We start from the raw sequence: 22,414 nt of genomic DNA on the forward strand, positions 1-22,414 counted from the left end.
GCAGACACCAGGAAGGACTTCCTGGACTGGGAGAGGAGACAGAGAGACTCCATTCCCCCTGGCGGATTTGCGGGCAGAAGTCATCAGCCCCCTGGGTGTCTCCCGAGAAAACTGGGGTCAGGGGTCGAGAGGGCCAAGTATCAGACTTGGGTGGGGGAAGGAGACTGCATACACACACGCACACACACAGGAACGCACTCTTTCTCTCTCTCTGCAGTAAGCAGCTGTGAGGCGGAAAAAATTCGCTAATGGGGAGCGTGAGTCAGAGGGCTGGCAGGGAACTGGGCTGCCTGAGCTCATTGCCTCCCCTGCCCCCAGTCCAGCACACTCCCCCCCCCCCCCGAAACAATTACTGTCAAGCTCATGAAGGAAGGGCCAGACAGAAGTGGGGGGTGCGGAGGCAGACTGGAAAAGGCATCAGAGAGAAACGGGCACGCAGCGGTTACAGGCTTTATTAACAAACGGGTGTAAAAAACCAGATGGGTCTGGCCTCCCCTCTGGGCTCCCACCTTCCTGGGGAGGGGGGCTGGCCGGGCCGCCCTGTGCCCACCACCCCCTCCCTGAGGCTCTATCCAGGCAGACAACCCTCCCCTGCAGAGGCTTCACTCAGCCCCTCTCTGCCTCTGCAGCCTCACCCCCTCCAAGCAAGGGCATCGCCCCCCCACCCCACTCCCCTGGGGTGGGGTGGGGGGGCCCTTGTCCCTGCCCGAGTCCTAACCCGGGTGTGGGGCATACTTGCTCGGCTTCCTCTCCTGCCACATGTCATAGCACAAGCGACACAGGCTTGGCAGACAGACAAGATAAAGAGATTTCTCAGTGCAGACAGAATCTGAGGCAGGGGTTGGACGGGTTGACGTCTCTAAGAAGTTCAAACACTAGGGATGGGCGTCAGGCTGTGGCAGGGTCTCTTGCCCTCTGCAGGCTTCAGCTGCTGGGCCCTGGGTGGGTGGGGGCTCAGGGAGGGATGGCGTGGAAGTGCCTGCACACAGTAGGTGCTCACTGAGTGCTGCTTGTCCTCCCTCCCGGGGCGGGAGTCACAGTTCCTTGCTGAACTCCCGCACCAGCGTGTAGCCCATGCAGCCCCAGCTCCCCTCGGCCTGGTAGCCACAGCCCTCCAGCAGCCCGGCCACACCCCACGCCGCCACGGCCACCGGGACCACGAGGCGCGCCCGGGGCTCCCCCATGCCGCCGGCCCAGGCTCGCGCCCGGGCCTCGGCAAAGGCCAGCAGGCGCCTGCCGACGCCTCGGCGGCGGTGCCAGCGGGACACCGAGAGGCGGGTGACCCGGGCCCCGTCCCCGGCACCGGAGCCTGGGGCCAGGGCCAGGACCCCGCACACGTCTCCCGAGCCCCGCACTGCCACCCAGGGCCCCCCGAGGCCGCCCGGCGGGGGCAGCGAGCCCCAGCGGGCCCGCAGGCCCAGCTTCATGGCCGCCACAGCCAGGAACACCGGCAGGAGGAGGGCCAGGGCGAAGGAGGCCAGGACGAAGCGAAGGCCACTGCTGGCCGCAGCCAGGAGGAGCAGGGCCGGCGGCCGGGTCAGCGCATGAAGGGCCACGCGGTTCTCCGTGTCCTTCACGCCAGCCTGCGGGCAGGAGGAGCAGTCAGCGTGGGGGCTCCCGCGAGCGGCAGGCAGTGGGGGCGGAGGCAGGCCCTGCCCGGGGTGGGAGGGATCGGAGCGGAGGGTACAGCAGTGAGCCAGGGCTTGTGGCAGGCGTGCCACGGCGTGAACACACCTGCTGGCTGGCACACGGGGCTCTGAATGAGGGAGCGGGTGAATTAGGAACGGTGGGCGCTCCGGGTTCAGTGGAGTTGCAGGCCTGAGGCACCAGGGGAGGCTGGACAGAGGAGCAGCCCCACCAAGAGAGGAAGCTGGAAGGGGCCTCGAGGTCCTCAAGGGCCAGGCTCGGAGGAGTAGGAGGCCAGGTCATAGGGCTGAGGGGAAGTGGGAAGATGGAAGGGCTTGTACTGCGAGGGGCACGGCTTGGATCCATAGTGAGGGAACACTAACATCCCGCGTGCCATGTGTCGTGGCCACACACACACACACACACAAAACCGTTCTCGATCCCCAGGTTAGGGAGAAGGCACTAGAGAGAGGAGGGTCCAAGACTGGAAGTGTCTTAGGAGCAAAAGATTGCTCTCCAGGGTTACCGCTGGCTCAGGAGGGTGGCTGAACCCACTCGGAATGCCACCCCGCCCCCTCCCAGGCTCCCTGGTGCCCCTCATTCTGTCCCCGCCCCTCCCAAGCTCATTGGTGACCCCATTCTGTCCCCGCCCCCTCCCGGGCTCTCTAGGGTCCCGCCCCCCACCCCGAGTGGTCCCCTCCGTCCCACGCCCCCGGGCTCGGTGGCGCTGCTAATGGCTCTCACCTTCAGCATCTCCAGCACTAAGGGTTTCTCATCTTCCCTCATCTCCCGCACCGACAGGTGGCTGGGGGCCATGGCAGCCCCCAGGTCGCGCGCCCCCAAAGGAGCAGGCGTGCACCTGGCGAAAACAAGCAGGTCAGTGTCAGGAGGGCACCTCTTGCCCCCAAAAGCGCCCCAGAGCTGCGGGCCACCAGCGGCAGCGTGTCCAGGTCAGGACGCGGGATGCTGGCGGCCTCTAGGCGAGGGCCGAGACACGACAGGCTTCCCGGTCAACCCAGCGACCTTCCGAAAGCCTCTCGGGTGAAGCCCGCCCCGGCGGTATTCGGCGACCCACGCCTAAAAGCCTGGTGCCTGCCAACACCTGCCAACACCGCGCGGCCTCCAGGCCCCGCGGCTGCCCTGGGGGTGAGTGAACCCCCCAGCCAGGGAAAAGACCGCGCTCCCCGCCCCCAGCGCCCAGAGCGCCTCTGCCCCCCGGCCGCCCCCGAGCAGCGCCTGTCGCAGGAACGAGGACTTGCAGACACCTCTGTGGGTCGCTCAGCTTTTGACAAGGTGCGGGGGGCGGGGGGGCAGGGTCGGAGAGGGGTCGCCGGCGGAAGTGACGTCAGACTCGCGCACTGGGGGCGGGGCGGTGCCTGCTCTCGGCCTTAGCAACCGTTGCCAAGCGTCTGGCCCGACGGGTTAGAGCCGGGAGGAGCGGCGGCTAGAGCGGGGCAGGGGAGGGGGCCGGACGGACGGGCCTGGAACTCTGGACCGGGTCGGGGCGGGCAGTGGGGCTTACCCAGCGCGCGCCCCAGGCGGCTTCCCAACGGCCCCTGGTTGCTAAGCGACCTGAGCGCGGGGGTGGGGCCGCGAAGACGGCTTGATTCCCACTGGCTCCCGGGCTTCCGCGGGCGCGGCCGCGACAGCATCTCGGACCCACAGGTTCCCCAACTGCCCACCCGGGTTCTCAGTGACAGTCGGGATACGCATTTCCGCCATCCACCTATTTTTCTGTGCGAGGAGGGGACCGGTGACTTACCGAGAACAAGAGGTAGAACCAGGATTCCAGATTCCAGCGCCTCCCCCATAGAGTGACCGTTGCGTCCCTTTTCTTAAAAAACGGATAAACAGGGCCCCCACATAGGAGCAGCGGCTGGCCCCCAAACGCAAAGCCACCTGCGAACCAGGAAGCAGGAGACTCCCCAGATCCCAAGTGGTGGCTATGGTCATTGACCTCCCACCCCACCAAGAAGAAGAAAAAACACAAGAGAGGGGATTCTGGTCTTTATTAGCAAGCCCAGCCTGCAGCTCCCCTCCCCCCAGCCCAGCTCAGCCCAGCCCAGGCGGAGATGGGGTCGGGGCCTCTCTGTGGGGCGGGAAGAGGTACCGGTGGTCCGACTCAAAACGTGTGCACCAGCTGGACCGCGGGCAGAGTCTGCACAATCTGAATGGAGGGCAGGCCCTGTGGGGCCACGCCCCCGGGTGCTGCTCCTGCGGGGACGACTTGTACCATCTGGGGGCCCGGGGCCGCAGGGACGCCCGCGGGAGCAGAGGCTGGGCCAGGCGGTGGGGGCGCCAGCAGCTGCAGCGCAGCGGCGCCTCCCCCAGCGCTGCCGCTCTCCAGCAGCTCTGCGGCCGGAGCGCTGCGGATAATCAGCAGCTTCTGTCCGGGCGGGCCGGAGGCGGGCGGCTCGGCCAGCCCCGACGGTAAGGTTTCTACCTCCTGCACACACAGCTGGGTCTGCTCCCCGTCGGCCCCGCTCAACACCAGCACGCTCTGCAGCCCCTCCTCCGTCTGCAGCGTCTCAAAGAGCACATCCGGGACCACCCCCGGGCCGGCCTCGCCCTCGCCAGTCTCCCCTGGGCCGGGGTCCGCCAGCAACTCCTCCGGCGCCCCGCTCTGAACCACCAGCAGATTAGGCGCCTCGGTGGTCACAGCTCCCCCGCTGGAACTGGACAGCGGACCCGTCACAGGCTGGAGCTGGACCGTGGTCACCTCCTGGGCCGGCTGGAGCTGGACGGTGGTCAGTTCAGGAGCTGGACGAAGGGGCTGGAGCTGAACCCCACTCACTTCCTGCGGGCCTGCCTCCCCACCCGCCACGTTCTGCAGAACTATGAGGCTCTGCCCTCCCACGTTGGCCCCAGCGTTGCTTCCTCTCTGCACGCCTAAACCCCCAGGGCCTGGCAGCCAGACTACTCCAGCCCCCGGCCCAGCTTTCCCCGTGGCCCGCGGGCCCTGCCGGGCGCAGCTGCCCCCCCCAGCGGGGCTGGAAGAGGGCAGCAAGATGAGCTTGGGGGGCGCGGGCGGGGGCGGGGGTGTGGGCGGCTGGACGCTGCTGGGGATCAGCTGCAGGCCCTGAGCTGTCTGCACCAGGAGAAACGTTTGCGAGTTGGGAGCGGCGGGGCCGGGGGCCGTGGCCGGGGCCGTCCCCCCGGCCACCTCTAGGGAGAGCGTGGCCTGGAGGTGGGGGAGGACGTGCACATCCTGGGTGGCCGACGGGGCAGGGGCGGCGGCCAGCGGGGCCTGGGGCTGGGGGCCGGCCGCGGGGGCCGCAGGGGCATGCGTCCTCAGGTGCCGCTGCAGGTAGGCGGCCATGACGAAGCTGCGGCCGCAGACCGGGCAGGCGAAGGGCCGCTCGGCCGAGTGCGTGCGCTGGTGCAGCAGCAGGTTGGAGGAGTGCGTGAAGGTCTTGGGGCAGAGCGGGCAGCGGAAGGGCCGCTCGCCCGTGTGCACGCGCTGGTGCTGCCGCAGGTTGGAGGTCTGTGCGAAGCTCTTGCCACACACGCCGCAGGCGTGGGGCCGCTCGCCCGTGTGCACGTGCCGGTGGCGCCGCAGGCATGACGTGTTGCGGAAGGCCTTGCCGCACTCGCCGCAGGCGTAGGGCCGCTCGCCCGAGTGCAGCCGCAGGTGGTACTGGTAATGCGAGGACCACTTGAAGGTGAGGCCGCACTGGCCGCACGTGAAGGCGCGCAGGCCTGTGTGCACGCGCTGGTGGATGGCGAGCAGCGACGAGCGCTTGAAGGCCTTGCCACACTCGCCGCACTGGTAAGGGCGCTCGCCCGTGTGGTCCCGCAGGTGGTAGCGCAGCCCCGACGAGCCCTTGAAGGCCTTGCCACACTCGGCGCACTTGTAGGGCCGCTCCGCGGAGGCCGGGGCGGGCGCCGGGGCCGGCGGGCCGGGCGTGGGCCCCAGCGGCTCCTGGGGGCAGGTGACCTCGGCGGCCTCAGCCTGGGGGGGTGGGCGCCCGGCCGCGGCCTCCTCCACGTGGCTCTGCTGGTGCGCCAGCAGGCTGGCCAGCTGCGGGAAGGCGCCGTCGCAGCTGCCGCAGCGGAACGCCTGCCCACCCGCCGCCCCGTGGCTGTGCTGGTGGCGGGAGAGGCCGGCCACCGTCCGGAAGGACTTCCCGCAGGGGAGGCAGGCGAAGCCGGGGGCGGCGGCGGCGGCGGCGGGAGCGGGCTGGGGCAGCGGGGACTGCGGCGGTGGCGGCGGCGGCGGCGGCGGGTCGGCCTTGGGCACCTCGGAGGGCGCGGCGGCCGGCGGGGGCGGCGCCTCGGGCCCGGGGCATGGCTGGTGCTCCAGGAGCAGCTCCTCGCTGCCGAAGCCCAGCTCGCAGCCATCGCAGCGGTACACCAGCTCCACCGTGGTCTCGGCCGCCGCCAGGAAGAGCTCGGGCACCACGGGCGGGGGCGCGGGCGGCGGCGGCACGGGCGGGCTGGGCGGCGGCAGGGGCCGCTGCAGGTAGGCGTCGGAGACCAGGACCTTGCTGCCGGCGGCGGGCTCGCGCTGCGGAGGGCCAGGGCCGGCGCCCGGGGCGGGGGCGGGGGCGGGGGCAGCGGCAGCGCCATGAGTGCGCTGGTGCAGCAGCAGGTTGGAGGAGTGCGTGAAGGTCTTGGGGCAGAGCGGGCAGCGGAAGGGCCGCTCGCCCGTGTGCACGCGCTGGTGCTGCCGCAGGTTGGTGCTCTGCGTGAAGCTCTTGCCGCACACGCCGCAGGTATAGGGCCGCTCGCCCGTGTGCACGTGCCGGTGGCGCCGCAGGCTGGACGAGTTTTTGAAGGCCTTGGGGCAGTCGGGGCAGGGGTAGGGCCGCTCGCCGGTGTGCTGCCGCAGGTGGTACTGGTAGTGCGAGGACCACTTGAAGGCCAGGCCGCACTGGCCGCACGTGAAGGCGCGCAGGCCCGTGTGCACGCTGCGGTGGATCTGCAGCAGCGACGAGCGCTTGAAGGCCTTGGGGCAGTCGGGGCACTGGTAGGGCCTCTCGCCCGTGTGGCCCCGCTGGTGGTAGAGCAGCGCCGACGAGCCCTTGAAGGCCTTGGGGCAGTCGGGGCACTTGTAGGGCCGCTCGCCCGTGTGCGTGCGCTGGTGGTGTAGCAGGCGGGACGACCAGCGGAAGGACTTGCCGCACTCCCCACACTCATACTGCGCCTGCGGGGCGGGGGCCGCGGGCCCGGGCTTCTCGCCGGCCCCCTCGGCGGTGGAGGCCGGCGCCATGTCCGCGTGGGAGCCGACCATCACACCTGGGGAGGGACGCGGGATCAGGGCAGGCCGGGGGCTCCCCGCACCTCCACTCACACGCCGGACCATCGCAGCCACACACCCACAGGCTGGCCTTTTCAAAGGCAGGGAGCACCTCCCTTCGGACAAGGAGGCTACCCGCGATGGAGCCCTTGGGTGCTCAAGGGGGAACTTCCGGCACACTAGGAGGCGTGGTCTCACTCCCTGATACGGGCCTCCCCCTCCTGGAGGCGGGAGCGTTCTCCGCCCCGTCCCCCTAAAGACAGGCGTGTCCTTAAAGAACACCAGATCTCTAGCGTCCTGGCTCTGGATCCTTTGGCCGGCTCCCTCTAAAGACCTGCTCCTCCATCCTGCCTTAGTACCTGCTCCCACTTCCGAAGCCCCTTATCTCTAGACGGAGCCTCTCCGACACCCACTCTCCACCACCACGCATCCTGCTCCAGCGCCCCCTCCTGGCGCCCGAACCCCGAACCGACCACTGACCCTGCAGCCCGCACCCTAGCCCCCATCCAGACCCTTGCCACCCCCTTACCCAGCATACACGCTGCCAGTGACCTGAATCCGCCTGGCCTCCGTCTCCCTGCGCATCCAAGCCCAAAGATCTCAAAGCTCCCGCCCCATCGCCCTGCACTGCCCACCAGGTGACACCTGGCGCGTCTTCTCTCCTCTCCTCTCTCCTGTCCCCTCTTGCTCTTAGCCCGAGGAGCCTGCCACTGACCCTGTGGCTGAGAAAAGCAACCAGAACAGAATGTTCCCACGATGCAGCAATCACACCGGTGGATCTCAATGGCGCGATGCCATCTGCACACCCCCCACTACGCCCCCACCCCAGGGGACATCTGGCCATGCTTGCAGAGTGGGTTGGCTGCTGTCGACTGGAGGGGCAGAGGCCAAAGACGCTGCTCCACATCCTAAATGCACAGGACAGAACCACTCACCCCCCAAACAGCAAAGAGCCATCAATTCAAAATGCCAGGGGTGCTGAGGCTGAGAAACCCTGAACTGCCCCCCACCCCTGCCATCTGCCTCCTGCCTCTGGGCCAAAGACTCTGATTTTCCTCATGTCCTGGAGCATCGGCATCAGTGTACCCACGGGCTAAGTCTCCCATCTTTAAAAAGAGCAAAGACCCTTCACCCCACTTCCTCCTCCAGCTGTGGCCTCCTTTCTGTCTCCGTGCAAAGCCACCCCAACATGCCATCAGGACACCCTTCCCCATCTCAAACCATGCCAACCAGGCCCTCCCCCACACTCATGGCCTCCATGCCAGTGGTCTCTGCTCAGTGGTCAACAGACATCTTGGTTCTCTCTCCTTGAACCACTGCCCTGGTTTCTGGGCTCCCCGCTCCTCTCACCTGCCACCCCTTCTCTGTTTCAGGTGGCGGTCCTACTTGTGAATACAGCAGAGGCCAGGGCTCTGCCAGCCCTCCTCTTCTGCAGCCACCCTTTCCCTTGGGGCCCCCACCGCTCCTGGGACTCCACAATCTACAGACGGGACCATTCCGAAACTCCTCTCCACTTGACACCTGTCCTTGGACACCTACACCCCTGCTGGGCGCCTAAGAGACACCTCACACTTAACAGGCCCCACACCTAGCTCCAGCTCAATTTCTGTTCCTGCTGTCTCCCCACTGTGTCCCGCCCTGCTGCAAGTATCTCTTTCACCCCCAGTCTTCTCCATTTCTGAAGACACCTTTGTTTTTCCTCAGGCCAAGAGTCCCTGGGCACCCTCAACTCCGCTCTCTCTCCCTCTCTCTGACCAGTCCATTAGCTGACTCCTCTATCCTGGCAGGAGCATCGCTGGAATCTGACAGTTCTAGTTCCCATCCTTACTCTTCCCACCCCCAGCCTGTTCCCAACACAGAGGCTGAATGGAAATTGCGGACACAGACCACCTGAGTGCTCTGTGCTAAAGGCTTCCACAGCTCCCATCTGACAGACGAAGGCAGATCCCTCCCCAGAACCTACAGCCTTCCCACAGCTTGTGGCCTCCTCCCGTCCCTGACTCTCTGCCTGCTGGCCTCGCCAACCCTCACAGCCAACCCTCACAGCTCCCTACTCACAGGGCCGCGCAGGCATGCCTGCTCCCACCTGGGGCCCTCACACAGGCCCCTGCCTAGAAGCCCCTTCCCTCCATCACCTCCAAGGGTTTGTGGAAACGTCATCTCCGGGAAGTATTCCCTGATCACCCTGCTAAACTCTGCAGTCCCTGCCAACACGCTGCAATCTCTTTCTCTGCCTTATTATCACCCCCGCCCCCCTGCCATAGGGCTTATCACTTTCTAACCTACTTTATAATCAGAGTTTCCTAGCATCAGCGCTGTTGAGATCTGGGGCTGGACGGGGGTCCGGGGGGCTGTTCCCTGCACTGCAAGTTGGTCAGCCCCTGGCCTCTGCCCACTGGATGCTAATGGCATCTTGTTCACTGTTGCTTCCCGGAGCCTAGAGTCTAGAATGCACAGGCCATAAAGATCCCCTTTGAGAAAAAATGAGGGACCCCTTTGAAATGGAAGCACCTCCTTTTAAGAGACTACCCCAGGAAGCTGCACGTGTCTTTCAGAAGGCAGCATGCCTTAAGGAGAAGACAGCCGCGCTCTGGAAGGGGCCGGACCCTGCTAATCCGGTAAACAGCAACCCGTCAAGAGGCCAGGCCACACCCTTCCATCAGGCCCGACCTCCCCTTTAAGAGGGTTCTGGCCCGCGTACCCACCTATCTTGCTGAGCTAAACTAAGGACTTGCTTTGAAGCCACTAGGATGCAGAAGCTTTTCCTTCAGCGTGTGGGACACTGTCACCGGCCTTTAGGAGGCGAATTCTTTCTGGGGGTGCGGGGTTGGACAGAGGGGCGATGGGAGAGGGGAGAGCTTGCGAACTGCACTACCTGCCCCGAACCTTTAAAAAGTGGTCCCTTGCCCTTTAAGAGGGCGGGGGCCAGCCCGGCGGACAAAAGTCGGAGGTGAGGCAGCGCCCTTCCCTTTAAGGCACCCCTTCCGGTTTCACGTTCGCCGTTTCCCCAACGTCTCCGCCCTCGGGTCCCTCCCCCACCCCCGCCCCTCCGGTCTCTCACCTGCGGCCCCGACCGGGGAACGAGCGGAGGCGGCCCAGAGCCCTCCCGCGGGGGTCGACGGGAAGGCAGGGCCCCAGCGGCGGCGGGGCGGGAGCGGGGGCCGGGGAGGGGGCGGGGGCGCGCTCCCTCCCAACGGCCCCCGGCGCGAGGCACCCAACCTTTATCGGCGGCCTCTCGCGCACACAAACCCCGACGTCGCCGCCGGTGCGTCAGGACGCCACGTGCGCCGAAGCCCCGCCCCTCCACCCCATTGGCCGCCGGTGGCCGCGGCGCTCTCGGGCGCTTACGGCGCGAAGCATCCTGGGAGTTGTAGTTCTCCCGGTAAGCCCGACCGCCGATCGGGTCCCCGAGGCGGTCGCTGGGGTGGGACCAAGGCCGGGCAAAGGCGGGTCGGGGCGCGGGGTCGGACGTACGGCTTTATTAGCATCGACTCCCTTTTGTCTGTGATAGAATCCCAAGCAGGCGTCGCCCTGTCACTCCTGACCCACGCCCAGGCCCTCGGGGCTCCCGTTACCCCGGTGAGGGAAACCGAGGCCCGCAGTGCTGGCGGTTGCGGGCGTCTGTCGCCTGCTCACGAGTGCGCCTGTCAGGCAACCTGGGCCTGGCTTTGCAGGGGGCTCGCACAGGGCACTAGGGACTCCTAGGGGCTTAGGGGCCGCCGGGACCGTTCTGAACCCCTTGTCTGCCCTTTCCATGTTCACCAGCCTCCAAGCCACACCGACTTTTCTGCGGGCCCTCCAACCCAGTTCTCAGCCGGGGCACTAGTAACATCTGGGCTCACCTCTCCGTGCTGTGGGGGCTGTCTTGTACCTTGCAAGCTGGTTCAGCCTGGCCCCCACCCACCACACCTTAAGACGACCCCCTGCAGACCTGGCCACAGTCCCCTGGTGGAGAACCACTGTTCCACGGCAACGCCTGAGGCCATGACTCATGCCACCCCGTGCCCTATCCCGTCTCAATTCCTACTGAAAAGTCGCTGTGTTAGGGATAGAATCGGATAGTCATACAGGTAGCTGCAGATAGGGAAACCTAGGAAACTTTGGGAGGCCACTGTAAGTTGATGATCACTCAAGAAAGTTACTGGACCGTGTTCCCTCCCCCGTGTTCCTTTAACTGTAAGATTGTAGCTCACTTAATCCTTGGTGGCAGGGTGGGGTGTCCCTGATGGCTCAGATGGTAAAGAATCCACCTCCAATGCAGGAGACCCAGGTTTGATCCCTGGGTTTGGGAAGATCCCTGAGAAGGAAATGGTAACCCGCTCCAGTATTCTTACCTGGGGAGTGCCATGGACACAAGAGGCTGGTGGGTCTTCACTCCATGGGGTTGCAAAGAGTCCCTCACAACTGAGCAACTTTTTTTTTTTAATCCGTGGGGGCAGAGCTCCCTCGCCTGCCCATTTGCACCTCTTACAAGCGTCCTATATTAATAACTCTACTTCTTCCTATCACTTAGTCTCTCACTGAATTCTTTTTGTGATGAGACCTCAAGAATCTGAGCTTCATTGAGTTGTGAGACCAGCTGTGTGGTCCTAGTGGGAAGACTGTGGGTTTGGGCTGGGTTCCAGTCCCAAGCTGAGATGAATGGTCTCACTTTTGGTAGGTGGGGGTCCCATTACATGCTCAGTGCTCATCTCTGCTCCATGTCAGAGGGGTGGGTTCTGCCTTTGCCACCCAGGTGTCCCCAACAACCAACAAGGGGCCCTGTCAGGACCAAGCGGCCCTCTTCAATGAGTGAAGTTCTACAGCCTTCCAGGTGGTTGGACCATAAAGAAGGCTGAGCTCCTAAGAATTGATGCTTTGTAAGTGTGGTGTTGGAGAAGACCCTTGAGAGTCCCTTGGACTGCTAGGAGATCCAACCAGTCCATCCTAAGGGAAATCAGTCCTGAATATTCATTGGAAGGACTGATGCTGAAGATGAGGCTCCAGTACTTCGGTTACCTGATTCAAAGAGCCTTTTTCCACAGTTCCTGGAAAAGACTGAGGGCAGGAGGAGAAGGGGGAGACTGAGGATGAGATGGTTGGATAGCATCACTGACTCAATGGACATGAGTTTCAGCAAACTCCAAGAAATGGTAAAGGACAGGGAAACCTGGTGTGCTGCATGCAGTTCACGGGGTCCCAAAGAGTCAGACTCGACTTAGCGACTGAACAACAAAAGACAGTTCCCCAAGCCCCCAGGCAGGCTGGGACTCGGGTTATCTGAGCAGTCAGACCTACCCTGCCCTGCAGGGTCTTTATGAAATCCCCAGTGAATTCACAAATATAAAGCCCTTGGCTTACAGCTCAGCCCAAACATTCCTCTCCCTTTAGCTTTTATCTACCTCCCCTATCAGAAAGGGGGAGCGCACAGTTGCACTCATCTCACACTCTAGTAAAGTAATGCTTAAAATTCTCCAAGCCAGGCTTCAGCAATACGTGAACCGTGAATTTCCAGATGTTCAAGCTGGTTTTAGAAAAGGCAGAGGAAGCAGAAATCAAATCGCCAACATCCAATGGATCATCAAAAAAGCAAGAGAGTACCAGAAGTACATCTATTTCTGCTTTATTGACTATGCCAAAGCCTTTGACTGTGTGGATCATAATAAACTATGGAAAATTCTGAAAGAGATGGGAATACCAGACCACCTGACCTGCCTCTTGAGAAACCTGCATGCAGGTCAGGAAGCAACAGTTAGAACTGTACATGAACAACAGACTGGTTCCAAATAGGAAAAGGAGTACGTCAAAGCTGTATATTGTCACCCTGCTTATTTAACTTATATGCAGAGTACATCATGAGAAACGCTGGGCTGGAGGAAGCACAGGCTGGAATCAAGATTGCTGGGAGAAATATCAATAACCTCAGATATGCAGATGACACCACCCTTATGGCAGAAAGTGAAGAAGAACTAAAGAGCCTCTTGATGAAGGTGAAAGAGGAAAATGAAAAAGTTGACTTAAAGCTCAACATTCAGAAAACTAAGATCGTGGCATCCGGTCCCATCACTTCATGGCAAATAGATGGGGAAACAGTGGCTGACTTTATTTTTCTGGGCTCCAAAATCACTGCAGATGGTGATTGCAGCCATGAAATTAAAAGACGCTTACTCCTTGGAAGGAAAGTTATGACCAACCCAGACAGCATGTTGAAAAGCAGAGACATTACTTTGTCAACAAAGGTCCATCTAGTCAAGGCTATGGTTTTTCCATTGGTCATGTATGGATGTGAGAGTTGGACTATAAAAAAAGCTGAGTGCTGAAGAATGTATGCTTTCGAACTGTGGTGTTGGAGAAGACTCTTGAGAGTCCCTTGGGCTGCAAGGAGATCCAACCAGTCCATCCTAAGGGAAATCAGTCCTGAATATTCATTGGAAGGACTGATGCTGAAGCTGAAACCTCAATACTTTGGCCACCTGATGCAAAGAGCGGACTCATTTGAAAAGACCCTGATGCTGGGAAAGATTGAAGGCGGGAGGAGAAGGGGACTACAGAGGATGAGATGGTTGGATGGCATCACTGACTCGATGGACATGGGTTTGGGTGAACTCCGGGAGTTGGTGATGGACAGGGAGGCCTGGTGTGCTGCGGTTTATGGGGTCGCAAAGAGTCGGACAGGACTGAGCGACTGAAGTGAATTGAACCTGCCAGAAAGGAGGCCCTGGAGGGACACCTGAGCAGAGCACTGAACGGTTCAGGAGGACGAAGGGAAGGCTAGGGAGAAGCGAGAGCAGGCCGAGACCCGGGGTCTGTATCCCCTGCTCTTCCACACGCCAGGCCCGGCCCCGTAACCCGGGCTTAGGGAAGGAGGGAGGAGTCCCCGGGAGCAATGGGATCCCGTTCTCTGGGGCCTGGGGCCTCTTTGGGGAAGAGGGGAAAAAAATCTGCAGATCTGACAGGCTCATTTTCAAAGCACCCGTAACAGCCCCGTGGGGCGCCTGACAGAATGCCGGCATGGTGTCTGGCTCCCCAGGGACACGCCCGGGAGGAGCCTGCCCCCCCACCAGCCATGCCTGCGCTGGAGCACTCACGGAGCCATTTCCTTCTCCAGGGGATCTTCCCGACCCAGGGATTGAACCCCAGTCTCCTGCATTGAAACTAGATTCTTCACCATCTGAGCCTCTACAGGGGGTGAGGGGTGGCAATAAACAGGACATAATAAATAACGCATGTCCTATGGCTGTGTGCTGCTAAGCGTCTCAGAGGAGAAAACAGCAGGAGAGACAGGCAAGGGGACGTGTCCAGGGCTAGGGGCATGAAGGCTCCACGGGAGACCAAGCCAACATCTGGATGTCTGCCTCTCCAGTCCTCAGGCGGGATCTTGGTTCCCAACCAGGAGCTGAATGCCAGGGACAGAACTTGCGTCCCCTGCAGTGAAAGCATGGAATCTTAACCACTGGGCCGGCAGGGAAGTCCCGCAAGGCATTCTTCTTTCTGGCAGACGACACCCCGCCCCAGTGCTTTACAGGGGGAGGGACCCCTCCACGGAGATCAGGGGTTGCGTCCAGCCCCAGTCCCTCGAGCCCCTACCTGGCCAGTCGGCAGGACGGTTCTTCCCAGGGGGACAGGGCTGAGGGAGACCCGCAGTCTTTGAAGGTGGCCAGGACCTGGGGCCACGGGGATCACACCTGCCCCAAAGGCCCTGTGTGCGGCGGGGGTGCCCCTCACTCCTGTGACCGGTTCTCCGTAGGTGCAATCAGGGGTCCTCATCAGCTGACTTTGAGTTAATCAACAGGAAACGTGAGAGTTAATTTCACGAGTTACCTTGATTGGACCACAGGCTGCCCAGCAGTGAAACGTGATTTCTGGGTGTGTCTGTGAGGGTGTTCCTGGGAGAGTTTGCATTTGGATCCGTAGACTGAGCGGAGCTGGGGGCCCTCCCCCGCGTGGGGATGGATGCCATCCGACCCACCGAGGGCCTGAACAGAACAAAACGGTGGAAGGAGGTGGACATCACTGTCTGCCTGACGGTCTGAGCTGGGACACGGCTCTCTGCCTGCCCTCGCCACTCCTGGTTTTCGTGTCTTCAGACCCAGACTGGAGCCTGCAACATCAGCTCTTTCCCTCTCAGGCCTTTGGACAACACCACGACTTTCCTGATACGGCAATGACACCACCCTAATGGCAGAAAGTGAAGAGCAACTAAAGAGCCTCTTGATGAAGGTGAAAGAGGAGAGTGAAAAGGCTGGCTTAAAATTCAACATTCAAAAAACGAAGACCATGGCATCCAGTCCCATCACTTCGTGGCAGTAGTTGGGGAAACAATGGAAACAGTGACAGACTTTATTTTCTTGGGCTCCAAAATCACTGCAGATGGTGACTGCAGCAATTAAATGAAAAGTTGCTCTTTGGAAGAAAAGACCAACCTAGACAGCATATGAAAAAGCAGAGACATTACTTTGCTGACAAACATCCGTATAGTCAAAGCTATGGTTTTTCCAATAGTCATGTATGGATATTAGAGTTGGACCATAAAGAAGGCTGAGTGCCAAAGAATTGATGCTTTCAAACTGTGGTGTTGGAGAAGACTCTTGAGAGACTCTTGGACTGAAAGGAGACCAAACCAGTCCATCCTAAAGGAAATCAACCTTGACTATTCATTGGAAGGACTGATGCTGAAGCTGAAGCTCCTATACTTTGGCCACCTGATGTGAAGAGCTGACTCATCTGAAAAGACCCTGATGCTGGGAAAGATTGAGGGCAGGAGGAGAAGGGGACGACAGAGGGTGAGATGGTTGGATGGCACCAGCGACTCGATGGACATGAGTTTGAGCAAGCTCTGGGAGATAATGAAGGACAGGGAGTCCTGGCGTGCTGCAGTCCATGGGGTTGCCAAGAGTCAGACACGACTGAGCAGCTGAACAACCGTGATAGGGACACTACTCTTAGTGGACTACGGCCCACTCAGCGGACCTCCTCTCATTTAATTACCACTGTAAAGACCTCATCTGGGAACTAGTCACAGTCAGAGGTAGGGTGGCTGGGACTTCAACACACGAGTTCAGGAAGGCACAATTCAACCCATCCCTCTTCTCAGAAGAAAAGATATGATATAAATATGACAGGGCTGGCAGCTCTGCGTTATGGGTTGAGGACACCAGGAACCTGTCATCTGTAAATTTTTACAATAAATGTTATGGGGAACAGGGACTTCCCTGGTGGTCCAGAGGCTAAGACTCCATGCTCCCAATGCTGGGGGCCGGGGTTCAACCCCTAGTCAGGGAACTAGATCCCACACGCCATAGGAGCTTGCATGCCGCAGCTAAAGATCCCCCGTGCCACAACTAAGACCTGGCACAGATAAATAAATAAATAAATATTTTAAAAAGAAAATATTATGGGGGACAGAGTCCCTCTTGGACTTGGTTGAGGGAGGCAGCATATGGCGGGGTGGAGGCAGGGAGAGAGAAGTCTTATCTGGACTCCCAGCGGGGTCCTGACACCCCCTCCCCACACCAGAGAGGGATGTAGGGGCAGGGTCAGCAAGGCCGGCAAAGGAGGTTTGGGGCAGGGCCCTGAGCTCCGGGAGCTACCTCTGTCCCAAACCCTCCATGGCTCACATCACTCTTGCACTTATCACCCAACTCCTGCCTAGCCTACAAACCCCCACGTGTCTGGCCCCTGACCACTTCTCTGATTTCACCTCCTCACATCACTCCCTCTCTCTCACTCCCTCCCTTCAAGTGTACTCCTGCCTCAGGGCCTTTGCACCCGCTGTGCCCTCTGCCTGGGAAGCTCCTGATTGCCACCACTTCCATCAGGGTTGCCAGACAATTATCACCTTCTCAGAGAGGGTTTCTCCACCTGAAGCATCACCCCTGCCTCCAACTTCCTGTCCAGCTTCCGCATCCTCATGGCACCTCTGGAACCGTAATTTCTAGTTTACAGACGGCTCCCTCCCAGACTCTGCTTGTCTTGTTCACCACTGCATCCTGAGTCCCTGCACACAGCAGGTGCTGCATAAATGTTTGCTGAGTGACTCCTTGCACCCTCTACCCCCAGTTCCGAGAGCTGGGATAGGAGAAAGGAGTCTGTGAATACTTTCTCATACCTGTAAGGACAGGTCCTCAGATGAAGCCAGCCCCCAGCTGCGGGAGACTTTCATCAAGGAAGGAGACAGCGGGGTGGTTTAGTAGTCAAGGATCCACCTGACAAGGCAGGAGATTCGGGTTTGATCCCTCACCCTGGAAGATTCCCACATCCTGCGGGGCAACTAAGCTCATGCACCACCGCTGTTGAGCCCGTGCTCTAGAGTTGGGGAGCCACAACTGTTGAAGCCCTCACGCTGCAAAGCCTGTCCTGTGCAACAGGAGAAGCCAGAGCACTGCATCTAGAGAAGGCCCATGCAGCAACGAAGGCCCAGCACGGCCAAAAATAAATGCATATTTAAAATTATTTTTAGGGAAGGAAGGATGCAGGGGACTTCCCTTGGTGGTCCAGTGGCTAAGACTGTGCTCCCAGTGCAGTGGGCCTGGGTTCAGGTCAGGGAACTAGACCCCACACGTCGCAACTGAAAAATCCTGCATGTGCAACTAAGACCTGGTGCAGCCAAATAAATATTTTTAAAGACTTTTTTTGCTTTAAAAAAAAAAAAAAAGGACGGAGACAGGAGGAGAAGGAAAGAGGCTCAAAAGTGGGAGCCACGCACACCCTGGAGCGTCCCTCCCTTGGGGCGTCCCAAGGCCGGCCTCGGACGTTGGCGCCCCCTGGTGTACCATCCAGGCGACACCCTGCTGGCCAGCCGCCCTGGTGCAGGGACAGAGTGGTCACACTTGTTGCCCGTGACCCTTGATGGCTTGGATGTGAGTCCGCTCCTGGAGCTGGGCTGGCAGAGGTCACGCCAGCTGTGCAGAGGCAGCCCCTTGCCTGTCCTGGGGCCTGAGCTCTGACCTCCAATCCTGCAGAGACCTGGGGGTCCACCCCCCCCCCCCCAGCCCCCCTTGCCAAGGCATCCTGGACTTTCTCCTCTGGGCCTGAGAGCAACAGGTCAGGAAACCTTCCAGGCCTACCTAGCTAGGACACCACATACCTGTCCAGGACACGTGTGCACAGACAGACAGACAGACACACACACACAGTCGGCCCAGATCAAGACGGAGATGCAGGCAAAGTCTGAAAGATGCTCTGGAGATGGTGACAAGTGGTGACAGAGACAGCGAGACAAGCCAGAAGCACAGAGTGGGGGGCGTCATCAGAGACACCGCGAAGAAGAGAGAGGTGCAGACCCGGGGCGGGGCAGGAGAGCTGGGCGCAGAGGAGGAGAGAGCAGGGGCGACACAGAGACAGCCCTGGAGTCAGGGAGACTCACAGACAGACAGCGAGAGGGCTGGGGCAGAGCGCAGGAGGCCCATGATGCCCCCAGGTGGACGCCCAACACCCAGGCCCCCACGCTGCATCCATGCTGACCTGTCCCTGACTGAGGCATGGCACACAGGTGACACTGGGGGGTGGGAGGGACAGCCCTCAACACCTTGGAGCTGTGGCTGGTGTGGGTGATACGGGGCGTCTAGGTGACCCTCTGCCACTGGCCTCACTGGTTGCAGCTCACAACACGCTGCCAAGGGGACTGGACCTCCGGCAACGTCGCTGGCTGCCTGCTGCTGGCACAGGTCGCCTGCCCCATGCAGGCCGCCATGCCAGGGTCCAGCCTCAGCAGGATCCAGGGGTACCCTCAGGATGAATGGCATCGGCAAGAGGGAGAGAGAGAGAGAGACCAGACTGGGGTGTGCAGCAGGGTCTGGTGGTGGTTTATTTTTCACCATAGCTTTTATACCCCAAGTTAGTACATTTCTAAGGGGAAGATAAGCACACAGAGTTAGTTTAACATTACATCAGCTTGTCCCTCACGAAACCAGGGTGTTTTCTGCATACTTCTTTGTTTATGAGACTCTTGTACATTATCTTCTGACCTTGGGGCCTATTGACATTTTATGACCTAGGTGAATGCAAAGCTGTTTTCCGTAATCTATTTTTCCATTTTGCCTTGAGAAAACAGAAAACAGAAAAGTTGCAGTCTCATGTTACAGCAGGTTGCAACATAGTAGAAATACAATCCTGTTAACACAAAGGTCAGTCCTTTTGCAGGTAAACCTTTTCTTAAAGGTTTACCACACAAAGACTCTGCAGCCTGTTTAGCATTCTTGGTTAAAATTAACAGTTCTAAACTCTTATTTTTCTAAATCTCTAACTATATTAACAATAGTTTCCACTGCACAACCTCAGCACATTAAGAGCAAAAACACAGTAAGCAAATGATCCAATAACCACTTTTAGAATAATATTTTTTGTGTTCTCCTATAGGGCTTCCTCACCCCCGAAGGGCTCTGTGCCTACTAGGGCCTTTTGTGTGATCAGGTTCTTTATGCTGTTTATGATTAAGGTGTTGTGAGCGGTCATGTGCATCAGTACGCATTTGCCAAGCAGGCTAGAATGGCAGCAAAGGGGTCTAAATTGAAACACTCCTTTCATCCTGGATAATCTTAAAGGATACCACCATCCGGGGGACATATTAATTAAAGTTCTAAGTTGATTCTGTTTGGAGAGAGATCAGGGAAGGCCTTCTACCTGTGTCACAGAAATTAGGGAGTAGTCTAATATAGTAAGCATCACAAAAACAGATATCATCTTTAAGGTGAGTGCCGGGGCAGCTTTTCGAAATCCCTGAGGTCCTGATCTGCCTTGCTTGTCAGGTCTTCTCCTCATGACCTTGTCATGGGTGGGATCTCGTGTGCTGGCTCCCGGCACCGCCACATTCAGTGCCCGCTGTTACCGTGCTGTGGCTGGCCTGGTACCCCCTCTGAACCCTGTGCCCGGCCGGGCTTCGGCTACTGCCCACTGGGTTGTCACCAGGGGCATGGCTGGATGGTGAATGGCCCCGGGAAGCAAAGGCCTGGGTTCCAGCATTGTTGTTGCTTAGTCGCTAAGTCGTGTCCAACTCTTTGTGACTGTGTGGACTGTAGCCCGCCAGGCCCCTCGGTCTGGTCCACAGGATTTCGGAATTCAAGTTCAAGCCCCAGCTTTGCCACTCAGTTGCTGTGGGAGTTTGGGGGATTTCTCCCTGGGCCACTTTCTCATCCCCATTTTACCAGTGAAGTAACAGAATGTGACAGTTAGACCATAAGGAAGGCTGAGTGCCAAAGAATTGATGCTTTCCAACTGTGGTGCTGGAGAAGACTCTTGAGAGTCCCCTGGACTGCAAGGAGATCAAACCAGACAGAGGAACCTGGCAGGCTACAGTCCACGCAGTCACAAAGAGTTGGGCACGACTTAGAGACTAAACAACAACAACAATGCCCGAATCCAGGCCTTTGCTTCCCGGGCCCATCAACCCTAAAGGAAATCAACCCTGAATATTCCTTGGAAGGACTGATGCTGAAGCTGAAGCTCCAATACTTTATGCTATATCCCATCTGGTAGCTTTCATTTCCAAAAGACTGCTATGCTAAGAATTCCCCAGCGGCTCCATCCTCTCACTGCCAGTATCTGGGTTCAGTCTCTGCTCTAGGAACTCAGATCCCTCAAGTCTCTCTGCCATAAAAAAAAAAAAAAAAAGAATTCTATAATATATACTCTCTTCTTGAAGCCGTTTTATAGTGGTTTATAATTTGTTGCTGATAATATTATCTGGGAATCGTTCAGGGGGAAATTTATAATAGATGGACTTAGAAATAAAGTACTTTAGTATTTAACCACTGTGAGAAGCTTTGTCTTAAAGATTTGTTTGTTTATGTTTGGCTGAGCTGGGTCTTGGCTGCTTCCTCCGGCGGCGGCGGCGAGAAGGGGCTGCTCTCCAGTCGCGGCGCGGCTGGCTTCTCGACGGCAGTGGCTTGTCTTAGGGCAGCGCCCAGCGCTGGGTGTGCGGCCGCCATAGTCGCTGCACGTGGGCTCAGCCATTGCGGCTCCCGGGCTCCAGAGCGCAGGCTCAGTAGTTGCGATGCGCTGGCCCAGTTGCCCGGCGGCATGTGGGATCTTCCCGGGCCCGGGATCGAACCTGCGTCCCCTGCGTTGGCAGGCAGACTCCTCACCTCTGAGTCATAAGGGAAGCCCTGTGAGCGCTTTCAGAAAGGGCTTAGTTTCCCTCCTGAGAGCTTTCTCCCCGACATGCGTTAGATCCCAGCTCAGTTGCCCTGACTCTGGGTGCACGTGTGTCCTGACCTGTTTCTCCTTCAGGAAACAGGGACAGGCCTGCCTTCCTGTGCGTGCCTGGGGGCAGGGGGCCTCGCCAAGGGGCAGCGTGTCAGGCACTGGGGACCCCAGGGGCTCCTCCTCACCGTTCTGTGTCTGTCTGTCTCCCTGCCTGGGCGCCGCAGCACGCCCCGCACCCCGCCTCTGCCCCGGGGCTCGGCCTCAGCGGCTGCAACCACTGACCCAGTTGCCATGGCCTCCGGGGGAGCTCGGGAGGAGCCATCACTGGGGCCAAGTCTCTCCCTCTGCGGCCTAAAGCTGCCGACGTCCTAACCTGCGGCACCTGCAACCGTGTGCCTTCCGTAGTGAGCGGGACTTAGCGGGCGTGGCGGAGTTCAGGATGCGAACAACGGGAGGTTATTGTGGTAACCCGGTGAGTCCCTATGACGGGGGACAGGAGGGGCGGGGTCAGAAGGAGCTGGGGCAGCGGAGGCAGAGGTCGGAGGAGGACTCACTTAGGTCACGGAGGAAGGAGCCACAAGCCAAGGACTCCGGGCAACCTCAAGAAGCTGAAAGGCAGGAGCAGACCCTCCAGAAACAAAGCCCTGACCTTAGCTCAGGGGAGCCGGGGTGATCCTGACCCACGTGGTGTGAAGCGGCGAGCTTTGTGGCCACGTGTTGGGGTATCCACGGGCTCCTGTACCTCCCAACACAAACCCCCCCACCAGGTCTTCTGAAATGCGGAGACCACCCCCCCACACACACCAGCCAAGGCCCCAGGAGGCAGCCATTCTTCCCTACCTGGTCCAGGGCCAGCCCCCCAGTCCCTCAGTGGCCTGGGTCTCTGCTTCCCCTCCCAGCCCAGTCTGCTTGGCATCCACGTCACCCACCTGAGCAGCCAGGCCCAGCCCGCAGGTGGCCCCTGCCCCTCTCCCCTGCTCACTGGGAAGCTGAGATGGGAAAGGCTGGGTTTGGGAGTCAGCCTACCCCCGCAGCTGTTAGGCAGGCCCTGGGCACAGCAGGCGCTCTGAGCCCTGGAGCAGAGGGGGCGGGAAGGCAGGAGAGGTGGCCTGGCGGGGGCTGGGCAGATGTGGGGTGTCCGCCCCTCAGCTGGAGGCGCTCAGCCTGCCTCCCGGGGGCACTGCTCGTTCCCTCAGGGCGCCGGGCACCCAAGCCTCCCCGCGCCCCCTCCCCTGGGCTGCAATTACGGGTCCTCCAGGCTAATCGCTGGGGTTGACTCACTCCTGGCCCTGCTTCCCTAATGAGGCCTTTGTCCCCTTAATTGGCCATCTCCAGGCGCTTTTCTCCGCCCCCCCCACCTACGCTGCCTGTCCCAGATCCCAGGCCCAACTATGTGCTAATTGGGCCTTTGGGGGGGCACACAAAATG

The 22,414-nt window shown here is 60.0% G+C and overlaps 2 protein-coding genes across 6 annotated transcripts; both read right to left on the reverse strand.

Moving 5' to 3' along the window:
• Nucleotides 1-436: 436 nt before the first annotated feature.
• Nucleotides 437-10,017, reverse strand: NAT14 (N-acetyltransferase 14 (putative)). 5 transcript variants are annotated; one of them, XM_061140261.1, is made up of 4 exons: nucleotides 3,149-3,166; nucleotides 2,371-2,485; nucleotides 1,735-1,933; nucleotides 437-1,583 (listed from the first exon to the last, which is right to left on the reverse strand). In XM_061140261.1, exons 3-4 carry the CDS (start codon nucleotides 1,927-1,929, stop codon nucleotides 1,035-1,037), a joined length of 744 nt encoding a protein of 247 aa, XP_060996244.1. In that variant the 5' UTR covers nucleotides 1,930-1,933; nucleotides 2,371-2,485; nucleotides 3,149-3,166; the 3' UTR covers nucleotides 437-1,034. The 5 variants fall into 5 exon arrangements, with proteins under 5 accessions (XP_060996244.1, XP_060996243.1, XP_060996246.1 ...); XM_061140260.1 differs by lacking the exon at nucleotides 3,149-3,166 and adding an exon at nucleotides 2,892-2,916; XM_061140263.1 differs by lacking the exons at nucleotides 1,735-1,933; nucleotides 3,149-3,166 and adding an exon at nucleotides 9,927-10,017.
• ZNF628 (zinc finger protein 628) lies at nucleotides 3,621-9,890 on the reverse strand. The gene has a single exon (XM_061140258.1). It carries the CDS (start codon nucleotides 6,929-6,931, stop codon nucleotides 3,749-3,751), a length of 3,183 nt encoding a protein of 1,060 aa, XP_060996241.1. The 5' UTR covers nucleotides 6,932-9,890; the 3' UTR covers nucleotides 3,621-3,748.
• Nucleotides 10,018-22,414: the final 12,397 nt, after the last annotated feature.

Source organism: Dama dama, chromosome 4, assembly GCF_033118175.1.
Source record: "Dama dama isolate Ldn47 chromosome 4, ASM3311817v1, whole genome shotgun sequence".
Lineage (NCBI taxonomy): Eukaryota > Metazoa > Chordata > Mammalia > Artiodactyla > Cervidae > Dama > Dama dama.